General features: G+C 38.4%; 1 protein-coding gene across 2 annotated transcripts in view; it reads left to right on the top strand.

Annotated features, from left to right (window-relative positions):
- The window catches only part of LOC306896433 (fidgetin), a 12129-nt gene extending 1093 nt beyond the window's left edge, over positions 1-11036 (top strand). The window contains exons 2-3 of one of the 2 annotated variants that reach the window (XR_013786914.1): positions 6368-9397; positions 9965-11036. Coding sequence is in view for 1 of the 2 variants with exons in the window: in XM_079460431.1 (XP_079316557.1) it covers positions 6489-7655 (1167 nt within the window). In the remaining variant the exon portion in view is untranslated. Of the gene's footprint in view, positions 1-6367; positions 9926-9964 lie in introns of those variants that run through there. The other variant, XM_079460431.1, reaches the window with a different exon arrangement.
- Positions 11037-12498: the final 1462 nt, after the last annotated feature.

Genomic DNA, 12498 nt, shown 5'->3' with positions numbered 1-12498 from the left:
GGTAAAAAATAAGTACAGGCTAGTGACGGTAGTAAATTTTTATGTGGTACTACCGTAATTGATGAAGCTTTTATTACGGTAGACGGTATCACGGTGATGAAATGCATTAGAAAAACAAGTAAAAACTATCAGTGTTATATTTTGACAGTGTCAAAAACAAGTTTAATAACTTTTCAACTATCAACCATTAATAAGAATTAATATAAAGTACAGTTTATTGGTAATTTGTCAGGTGTTTCATTAAATATGATGAAACATCTTTCACTCCATGCTAGATTTGTAATGGTGTATGTTTAGGCTAAAGACGGCACTTTATTTGCTATACAATAGTGTAGTTAACATACATCATCGTGTGTTTCTTGGCCTCCATGTCGTGCATTAAAACCCTTTGACACACGGCTAGCTGTGGATTATCCCGCTTATAGCATGGTTATTTGCAAAGTAAAAGCGGTTATTGATGTTCACAGTGTAGCTTCAGATCAAACCGGTGAAAAGAAGTTATTTATTTGATTGTAATCAAACTGATAGGAGCTAACCGTGCGATAAAAGGGTTAAATGCACACCCTCCAGCCAATCAGAATACAGTATTCAAACAGACCATGGTGTAAGTAACATAATATTCATGGCTCGATATTGAAGTGGTCATTTATGCTGACATATCAGTTCATTCATACTTTCATTAAGAATAACCAGTAAAACAATAGTGCTAATTCAAGAAAAATTTCCCCGATAGCAAGCAGTAGTATAGCTTATATAGCTTAACAGAACATAAAAAGTGTCACTCTGTGGCAAGATACGATTGTGTTGCGTTTCATCTTCAACTTCAAATAAAAATATTAGTTCTGCCACACTTCCGTTATTAACTACGATTAGCGGATTACTGTTTACGAGATGTAAACTTTAGCGTAGATAGCGGACCAAGCTAACTCATAAACTGTCAGGAATACAAATGGCAATATAATTCATCCAATTTTGCCGCTTTAGTTTGGCTATTTGTTTCTATTTCTATGTGGTATATAAATGTTGCAAAACATTTTTAAATGGAAATGGAGGTGCGGTTGAACTCTCTGTTGGGATGATACAAAGAGTTGAACTATGGCAGCTGTGAAGGCCATTCTTTGTGTTCTTTTGGGAGAATTTTCAGAGCCTGATGAAGTCGGTATAAATACGTGTTGAATACTGCAAAAAACATCTCTTCTAATATCTTCAATTGTTGCGTATACTGAGCTGCAGCGGACACATTTAACCGACTTTACTTGGACCCATTGTGCGAGCTGTCTCTTTATACCGCATGGGTTACATACATGTTGCTGCTGATTGGGCAGACATTCTTGACACACCCACCAAACAAGAGAAAATGAGCTTGAACTTGCTCCTGTTGTGTTGAACTTACATCTTTAAATTAAGTAAATTGAACAAAGAGCAAAACATTTTTTTAAGTTTTAGTTAAAACTTAAAGTTAATCGAAATAATCATCTTACTTACTTAAACGTTCCCTGAAAAGTTCCTGAAATACACTTTTACTTTTGAGTAAGTAGAACTTACTTACATTACTTAATCTGTTATTATAATTTTTAGCATTTGTGTTTTCTTCTGTCATACATTCAGTTCTTTATGTTATCATCCTGATTTCTATTGCTATTACTCAGAGCACTCTTGTGTGTGTGTGTGTGTGTGTGTGTGTGTGCGCGTGCGTGTGTGTGTGTGTGGATGATTGAGCTGTTTAATATGCTAAAGCCCTATTAAAGGCCGATGTCAGCGGCAGACGGCCTCAGCACTGCGCTCTGCATTGTGTCTCTAAATGAAGACGGTACTGTGTTAATTAGGAGGAAAATGGCGTGTGGAATTGAATCGGTCATTGACATGCGTAGCGTTCGTCTCCCGTTTAGTGAGATATGAAAGTGATTTAAGCTCCAGCTATGTCCTTTATGCAGGTTTTAAATAATCTGTCTGAGAGAGAGAGAGTGAAGTGATGGGGAAAAAATGAGGTCTGAATCTTTTCATTTGAGGAAGTCAAATGTTTGATTCACTTAAATTAATTTGGATTACAAGGGCTGGTTCCACAAAAAATTGGCCTGTATGCTGTTTTTCTTTTTCTTTGGAACCCAGAAAGGAAATGTTTGTAAAATGTTTAGCTCTTTTTATACACGGACAGTTCTTCCTCTGTTAGGCTCTAAACGGGTAAAATCACTCTTACAAATATTCCACATTAAAAGCAATGTATTGTTCGACTGGTGTGAGGAAGAGATTGAAACTGATGCAGTTCTTCACAGAATATCGTCGATCAGGCTGATGAACTAATAATGTTTAGATTAGCTCTTTTGCTCAAATACCATTGTTCAATGTGAATCACACAAAACTTGCGATTATTCAAAAAGCTACATTTGAAGCTCCATTCCTGACACCATCCCTAAACATCACTGGGGAGAAACAAATGAGATTTTGTGGATTCTTACGAATAAGCCACCTTACAAAATACTTAAAAATAATTGCCATGAGATTGTGTTTACACACCGCACAGATCGTGCCGGCTGGCACTACTTACATTCACGAGTAGTGAAAAGTGATTTTTAGAATCTTCAAAATTTCTCCTTTATCAAGTTTTGTAGGAGACAGACAGTATCCAAGTATTTTTTCTCTAATCGAGTATAATGAACGACATCATAAAGCATGTCATGCTTTTAACTCATACATTTCTACGTGTTTCTTTTTACTTTAATACTTAAGTACATTCAAAATCTAGTCGTTTTTGGTAAAAAATAGTATAATACTTTTGTTTCCATCTCCGAGCTTCGACTTTCAGAGACCCTTAGCTGCCGAGATTATGTGCCGTCAGTCTCTCTCTCTCTCTCTGTTGCAGCACTCAGCAGGCAGGACTGAAAGTCAGGCTTTTTGAAGAGAGGACGTTGAGATTGAATGGCCCATTCACATTAAAGAAGAATTAGAGGGCTTCCACCCCGCCACTCACACAATGGTCAAACCGCAGAAACAACAGGAGAACTGTTCACACACACACACAGAGTGAAAATCATGCCCTTTGTGTCCAGCATGAGTGTGGTTTAGTATCAAATGCATTTTCTGCTTTATTAATAGACAAATGATATGATCTCAATCTTTTTGGCTGGTTTGTAAAGCGGACCTGGAAATAGGTCGCTTTATAATGAACGTTCTGCCATCATTTATTCATGTTGTTGATTTTGAAACTGAAACAATCGCAGATGTTTGTTGACCTGCTGTCTTCACATACAGTTAAAGCTCTTTAAAAGTGCCCCATGTGACCGCTGTCCTGTAAAGACATGCAATATTTAGATTGAACTGATCATTGTTCACGGAAATATCTGCTGTAGCTCTTGAATGACATGCTTGTCGAGACAAAGGCGTTTATTAGGTTATTAGTCGATGAGAATCTGTCTATTGTTTACAGGCCTGGTCACCGTTTACAGACGTAACGAAACGTCATGTTCCTGTAGCTCAGTTGGTAAGACATTGTGTTTGAACTGCCAAGGTCATGGGCTTCAGTCCCAGAGAACACACACACACTGATCAAATATAAAACATGGTGGACTTTGATCTGAAAATAGTTAGTTTCTTTATCAATATTTTTCGTGATCTTTTTTAAAGATGTCTATCACAATATGCACTTGTTGAAGTCATTGCTCTGGATTATGTGTGCGTGTTTTGTGTGTGTCTATCTTTTTATTGTTTTGCTGTTGGCGACAGTAAGGGCTGTTTAATTACTCCATAAAAGTGCTTTATGGATGCTGTGTGTGTGTGTGTGCGGGTGCGTGTGATGTATTGATTTTGCGTCTGGAGAAACCTGAGATTTCACTCCGGCGATGTGAGTCTCGCTGTCCGTCGATGCGATTCTGGTTTTAAATAGTAGGTCATATACATGTACATAGACTCACATTGTAAGCGTCGTTTAAAGAGTTTATAAACTCTCAGTGAGGAGCAGATGATGAAGTGCTCTTCCTCTTAAACCAGCTAATGAAACGTCTTCCTCGAGAGGACGGAACATTGCTAGAGAGATCGCTGTGTGTGTGTGTCCTGGTTTAGTCGTACAATTGTGTGGTGATATTTATTGTATCTTTGATAAACAGCCTCTAAATCAAACTAAATGATGTTTATTGTGAAATATAAAAATGCAGAAAGGAATTGTGTGATGGTTAGGGTGAGGAGATACAATATACAGTTTGTACAGTATCAAACATTTTTGCAAAGTCCCCATAAAACGGGGAAACCCAACATGTGTAATTTGTGGTGAAGGGGCTATTTTGGAACAACAGAAAGACGCACACACACACACACACACACACACACACACACACACAGGTCATTTAGTCTAAATCATTTTAATTGAACAAATTATGAAGTAAATCCAACTCAATTTTATTATGTTAAACCCGCTTAAATTGGTCAAATGAAGTTTACTTATTTATTTTGTATTGATTCTACATAAATATTTTTTGTAGATACAACTTTGGCAGTTGATCTGTAGTTCCCTGCATGCGTTGTACTGTATTTGACTGCATTAGGATATACATTTTCAAGATTAATTGTCATTTATAGTGTTTTTCAGTCAGAAAACAGATTTTTTTTTTTTTGTTGATTAATCTTTGAGATTTAGGAGAGTTTAATTAGCAGTAATAGTTTTTGTTTGGAGACCACCTGAACAATGCAGAAAAGAAAATATTTGAATATTTTCAAATCAATATCAAATATTCACTTCCATTGTATGAACACAAAACCACTGGGACATTTCTCAAAATATCTTCTTTTGTGTTCCCCTGAAGAAAGACTCACACACACACATGAGGATGAATAAATGATGACGAAATGTTAATTTTTGTGTAAGCTTTGTGTTTAATGAGCTTAAAGAAAGATTTTCAAAATCATTGATTTATGTTAGTTAACGTTTCAGAGGATCACTGTTGTTCTTTTCACATTCGCGTGTGTGTTAGCTGTAAAATCCAACCTTTTCCCCTGTGAGAGTGTACGGAGTGACCTGGAGTTGTGTGTATTGATCAGAGAGGATTTTCTGCCTAATAGAATTGAACGTAATGGGCGGTTTTTAATTGAGATGGATAGAACATGTAAATTTTCCTCCATCAGCCTGAAATCAATATCCATCTGCTGTGAAATTGACAAACGTCTCTTTTGTTTTATTTTGTTTGTTGTGTCTAAACAAACCGTTGTGATGTCTCTGATGCATAATGCTTTCCCAAATCTATTCTCCATTAGTACAGTCAGACAAACAAGTTTATGACAAGTTTACTGATCTCCACCTTTAAACATTACTGACATTAGGTGTATTTTTAAAAGCTAAAATAATCTCTCCCCTTTTCTCTTTTCTTTTCCTTCTCTCCCCTGATCTGTCTCTGTCCGTTCAGCCATATGCCAAAGTTCAAATCAAAGAAAAGCTCTTTGTTTTCGTAAACTAGAATCTGGGTGCTGTTGTGTGTATGTGTGCGGAGCAGAAATGACAGAGATACGGTATTTTTAGGGGTGACATCTGTTGTCGGGTTCAGTTGCTAATGCCGAGAGCTGGTTATTGATCATTCATTATTACAGTATGCTGAAATATTATGTTCCTGTGTGTTGTGTGCGAGTCGGTGAAACCGAGAGACAAACTGAGCGAGTGTAATATGAGGTTCCTTGATTACATTAAAGAGCTTTTATTTCATTCACTTGAGATGAAGCCTTCTGCTGTGTCTCAGCATCACGCCGTAATGATATCATCATTGATGTGTGTGTGCACGCGCATGCAAGACGACCAGTACACAACCCAATGTAAACTTCCCTCATAATCTAGCTCATTTTGTGAAATTAAACATCATGAAACAAACAGAATGCTACTACTGTGTCTGTAAAGTCCAGCTTTACCCTGCAAATATGTTCAAAAACATTGGGAGATGTTTTTATCCAAAGTCACTTCAAACTGGACATGCTATGCAGTTTTAAAAGCCATTTTGTTTTATTTTAATGTTTATAAAATCATTTGTGCTTCATTTTAGCATTACAATGTTCACTTGTGCTTTAATTTCAAATTTACATTTGTATTCGTCGTTCATTTTGATTGTTCAATTATTGTTTGTACTTCCTATTAGCCTTATTTATAATTTTTACTTTTGTCCTTGTGCATTCTCATATATATATATATATATATATATATATGCCTATTATTGTTAATTATATAAACATTTCTTGATTTTGTGGAAAATGTAATTTTTATCACAAGAAAGCATAATAACAAGTTTAATTGGTATAATTTTTATTTCAATATTTTTTATTTTATTACTTTAGAATAAATAATATTATTTATTCTTTCATATTGATAAGTGAATTATGATGAATTGAAATGAAATAGAAATTTCCAAAATTCAGTTTCAATGCTGTTTATATTCCATGAACTTCGGTGAGCTTTAATTGATGTTCAAAAGACAATTTGTTTGATAATCGTTTTCTTCGTTTGACTGGCAGGCGTGACGATGCAGTGGAGCCCAGAGCAGTCACAGTGGGCGGAGCAACACTATGACATCACCTCCACCACCCGTTCACCAGGACGTAAGATCGAAGGACTCCAAGATCCGAGGTTAACAGGTTCGTCCTCTGCTGTGGCATACCAGCATTCATGGGCCAATGATGACATTTCAGCTCTGACTGCATCTAACCTGCTCAAGAGGTACGCCGAGAGGTATTCCATATTGGATCTACCCTGCGAAAACGGACTTATGAGATATCCGGACGCAGCCGTTTCTGTTAGCGTTAACGGACCGGGTGTGGTGAACAATGCCCTGCCTCTTCTAAACGGACGAAAGATAGAGGCGGAGCCTTGGCTTGAGACAGTGTATACCCCGTTGGGTTGTGTTCCTGAACTTCTTCCTAAAGGACCGTTAAGTGTGTCCGATGTGTCTGTGTGTAACTCACCCATTGTTGGCAACGGTAGCCTGTCCGAACCTTTCTCCAGCGGTAACTGTACCAGTCAAACTGGAAATCAGGAATACAGCAGCGCCCCCTTCTGCACGCCATACCTGCAGCCTTTAGGCACGTATGGGGGCTCTCTTTTCCACCCCACCCCTTCCCATGCCAGTCTGGTGCCAGCCTACAGTGCCAACACTTCACCTAGCCTAGCCGCGTACAGTTACCCAAACCCACGTTACCCTTCGCAGGCCGTCTTACCTACCGGCTACAGCCCTCCACCTCCTCCGTCAGGGTACCTGCCCCGGGGTATCACTCCTCCTAATCCCTTACCAGCTGTTGGATACTCATACCCAACCACCAACCTAGGTGCAAACACCTCTGAAAGTGATGGCTCAAGCGCTACCAGCCTTACCAAGACATATTACCCATCAACCCAGAGGGAGATTGCAGTGTTTGAGGAATTCAGCTTTCCTGAAAACGCCAATTCTGACTCTAGGTCTGAAGGCAGTCCCCTCTACAGGCCTTCAGGGGATGACTCGGTAGACAAGCGGACTGGCTTCAGCCAATCAGCAGACATCACGTCATCCTTAACCTTCAAGCCGACCAATCACAGAGACTCTCTTAGAAGCCTGGAGTCTCTGACGGTAGCCATGATCGGACAGAACAACGGGACCTCAAACTCTGCTGTTTCCTCTCACCGACACCTCTGCCTCGACACGAACACACCCTGCTGAGCACTCGTGCTCGCTCTCTACCCACGGCGCTTGACCGTGTGTGAGAGCTCCCCCTAGTGGACAGGAGATAAAAAGGGCGGGACTTGCTCAAAGCCATAGGGGCTCGATCTGGGGGCTTCAGAGCACGGCAGCAGGATCATTCGGAGTTGTTCTGGTTGCCTGGAAGAGGACAATAATGTTTACGGTCCTTCCAGGCTGAGCCTAACAGATCACAGTGAGACACTGACATCAACGGAACAGACAGATCAGTGTATGACGGACACATATATCTGAGTTAGAGCGATAGAGAGAGTACGGCAAGGAAATATCGATATCTAATGGATGTGTTGCGTGTGCCATGGAGACGAGGCGTCTCTGTGTGGTAGTTGGACTTGGTTTGGTTGGTTGGTCATATTGCCATGGTATACATTCAATGTGTGTGTTTTTGGCCTTGTAAAGGTTATTTATGTGGTGAGCTTTAATTGTAAATCCAGTTCCTCCATTTTCACTGGAGAATGGACAGATCCGGGCCATTTAAAGAATCTGTGTGTGTGTGTGTGAGTGTGAGGGCGATGGGTGATAAAACCTCAGGAAAGTGTCTGATAGAAATGGCTTGTCTGTGTGTGTGTGAGAGAGAAGCACAGAGCATTTCCACATACCACAAAACCCTGTTGAGTCCAATTCCCTGAACTTTGTTTGTTTGCACTTTCATAGGTTCATTTACAGTCATGTGTAAAGTCTGTGGCACTTTCAGCATCGCTCATTGCTCTGTGAGTGTGAATAACCTAACATGAGCCGATAGATGCTGTATTTCAAAAATGATTTGCATTGCATCAACAATGGGATCAAACCAGACGATGGTATATTGGTCAACCAGTAGTGGTGAGAATTTGAATCCCGTTTAGAAAAAAACATTATTTTTGCAAGTTTGGCTTATTTCGGTGGAAATAACAATTCTTATACTCAACAATTTTCAATTATTGATTTCTACACTGTAGGTCTTATTTAATCCATATTGCAACAAGCTTTGTTGCCATCTCAAATCGTACAGACTGTCTTTGAGAAATAAGACAATATCGCTGACCAAAATAATTGAATTTAGACGTATTCGATATTTATACCAAAAATAAAACATTGCCACACGGCCAAGTGTGAAACTGCTCAGTGAGAATGAAAGCGCGCATGCCTTTTGGAAGGATGTTCATCTTCGCTTAAGGCTTTGGGTGTTTTTAAAAATAGCGTGGAGTTTACTTCATCACAAACACTCAAAGTATGCTTGGCTGACCACGCTACCGATGTGTCTGTTTACTTCCTTCGAGTTTTTACGAATCCCACCAAAGGGAATTAAGATATCGTGCTTGTTTCTGAAAGTAAATCACCAAAGCAGCAGTGTGGGTGCCGACTCGCACGGAGACGTTCAGCCAAAAAGTGCTCCCTCTGTGTGAACGCATGCGGGTGGATTTTATTTCCATGCTGTTTCAGTTCAGGAGGGTGAATTGACTTCGTTCCAGGAGACGAATGGGAGGAATTCCTTGAAAAGGCTGCGTAAAGATCCACGGGGTTGAAATTGAGTTGTGAATTCAACCAAATTGAAGTCCCTTCTTTTGAACTAGACACAACACACCTCCATCCTGATGATGATGATTCTCAACGAGATGCGTCACTGTATTGCGTGTTACCACGTTGCTCACTACGTGTATAACTTACAGTTATTGTAAATTAGGTTTTCAACTGGTTTCTAAAAGTGCCATTTGTTTTCTTCCGTCATGTTTTTTGCATTGCTGGTGTCTTAAAGGATTTTCTTTTTCGTCCTGACTGCAGCTTTTCTGATTTTGAGCCACTTAAAGGGGACTTCACTTTTTTAAACCATCTGTCATGTTAAAACGGTTGTTAGGGATTAAAACTTTAAAGGAGATTTATTTTCCCCCCACAAAACACAATAGACTGTAGCATTCTATGCAAAACACTGTCATCCACAGCAGAGCTGTTTCAAACCACAGATGATGTTTGAGAGCATCATTCACAACATAAAAGCTGTTCCAAGAAAAAGACAGCAATATTACGCTGGTTTATTAAAGAAAATAATCAAATGAATAACGCACACATTAATAAAAGTCCTCAGACTGCATTGCATGAATGCCTTGCGGATTAGGCAATCCCAGAATGCAAAGCAATGAGCTCAGTGTAAAATGTCCGAATACGAAATGTTGAGAAATGATACTGCAAAATATCGTCATGTTTGATTCTTTTTGTATAAAATATCCATCTTTGAAAATAAATCATTTTCTGGTTCATCTAAGATTTGGTTTGTTTATTTGAGAACGGAGCAGTTGGCAACAAAACATCACTCAGCTGTCAGCTTTCGTCGAGTCTCTTTGTGTGATGTGAAAGTGACTGTTAACAGTTTCTTCATCGTTCACTTGTTAGGGTCCATAGCCGTTAGGATGCTGCCTATGTAGACAGCACTGCAGCTCATTAAATTATGATTTAGAGCTTTTGACCCAAGACACAAAGATTTCTCAACCCATGTCTATCTGCGTGTAAGGATCTTTCTAAGATGCACCCTGAAGAAAAAGAGTGTGTTACACGACAATACATATGATGTAACCAAACTAGAGTAATGGAACATGAAAGGTTAGATAGGAGCACATGGCATCTATTGATGAATTTCTCTAAACCTCTAAAGATTTACTATCGCGGAGACAGCCAGACACCAAAATACACACCAGAAAACCTCCTGTGGTGTGTGCGGTGTGGCCAACGAAACTGCATTACAACTTCACACACCTTTTAGAGGCTTTTAGAGGATCACCTCTGTTCTTCAACCCACAAAATATAACAGACATGTCTTGTTTTACAGTGCATCTCAATATACAAAACACATTTAGAGGTGTGATATGAATTTATCCTGAATGGGTTATGAGATTTAATGAATGGACATGGAGTGTGTTTCTGTATCCTCAGTTGTCTCTCTTGCGTTTGTTTTCATGAATTTTGGGGTGTTGTCAACTGTTTGGTAATAAAAAATGTTTATCTTAAACCCCTGCTTGCTGATTTCTGTGGACCTCCGCGTGCGTGCGTGTGTGTTGATAAAGACAAGTACCCACAATCATATCCAAACTAACCTGTGTGTTTTTGGATTTACGTAACTACACTTTGGTGAAGAATTTGTCCAAGCTATCTTAATCTTCGAGAAGTTACAGGGACACTTTCCAAAGTTTAAAAATGAGATTGTAAGATTAACACAAATACTGACAACGCTAAAATAGAAACTTGTTTGTTTTACTTAGCATCATGTTTAATTGTAAAATTACAGTTGGGGATTTGTGTGTTTTTACCTTGACTGCTGCCATTGTACTGTTGTTAGTATACACAGAAGCAGTTTAAAAATACAAACTCCTCAAAGAAATTCTATGTGTTGTCATTTCATGTTATTTTAGTAAATTAGATCATTTTGTGCTTTTAAATATTGCTTGTGTGTCAAATGAATATTTATAGAAAGATATCACTGTACGTTTTTATTTTTTATCTTTAAATCTTACATTGTTCTCTCAAATTGACTTCTATTTTAATGGCTTTGTTTTGTCCCTTCAAGTTAAGTGTAATTTTCTTACTGTGCAACAATTAAAGTGTGTGGGGCAGTAATTCTGTTTAAGGACCCTTTAAATGGACAGTCTATGCAAATTAGGAGAAAATTGTGCAAAGGCGGAAAGAGAAAGAAAAACAGGAATAAATTATGCAAATAACAAAAGGACTTGACCACTTGAAAGCCTGCGTTCCCCGTAATAAGTGCAGTGGTTCATTTTTTATTTTAGCACGCAGTCATAAAACGACAATTCTCTCTCTCTCTCTCTGATAGATTTGACAACATGATGAATGAACACAAACAGCTGTGTGTGTGTGTGTGTGTAGACGATGGTACATGGGGTAATTATGCATAGTATTGAAATAAAGTTCAAATTATGTGTGAGTTTGTGTGCTTTCTGTGATTTTACTAGCGAGCCAACAGGTTTTACATTTCTTTCTTTCTTGATTTACATGAATGAATGGGTTGTATTCACAGTACGACATTTAGAGTTAAACATTTGAAACGGTCTCTGTAAAAGCCTTTATTTCTGCACAAAACTAGCTTGAATAGGCTTTTCGTTGTAGAGAATTTTTGCACAGATGGCTGAATCAAAAGGAACGATCACAATCAAATTTGTTTTCTGGAAAATAATCAATCTAGTATAATCTTGGCGACTCAGGGCAGTTCCGGCAAACAACATAGCAACACCCTAACAACCGTCCATGACACCCATCTTTAGATCCGTACACCACTTTAAAAGATTTAAAAACAGGTCTGTAAGAACGTTTTGTTTCACTTTTTTTACATTTTTGGTAATTCTTTTCAAATAAACACTATTTGTTATTATTAGCTAACAATGAACGATTTCGTTTTCGGCATTTATTTACCCTTCTCAATATTAGTTCATTTCAATACAGTTATTTATGTTAGTTCATGGTGCATGATTCTAATAGTGTATTAGTAAATGCCGAAGTTAAGGTGAATTAATATAAATAAATGCTGTAGAAATATTGTTCATTGTTAGTTCTTCTGGACCAGCGTTGAACCGCCGTTATGTCTTCCAAAGTGGTCTATAGTGAGCCAATGATGTTTTTTCCATATAGCTTTTGAACATTTAAAAAAATGATCCATTTTGAACTTGCACCCGGAGCTCAGACTCTCCATCAGATCTTAGACTGATCTCCAATCAGCCATTTGGTCCTCTTTTAAACGTTCCGGAGTCACGGGAACATTGGGTTCTCATGAGGGCTGATAAGGGCGATGATGTCTTCTAGTCGCAGACAATTATCTACATGC

This window comes from Barbatula barbatula (genome assembly GCF_947034865.1).
Source record: "Barbatula barbatula genome assembly, chromosome: 7".
Taxonomy (NCBI): Eukaryota; Metazoa; Chordata; class Actinopteri; order Cypriniformes; family Nemacheilidae; genus Barbatula; species Barbatula barbatula.
The sequence above is the reverse complement of the archived record's forward strand: the minus strand, read 5'-3'. Positions and strand labels throughout refer to the sequence as shown.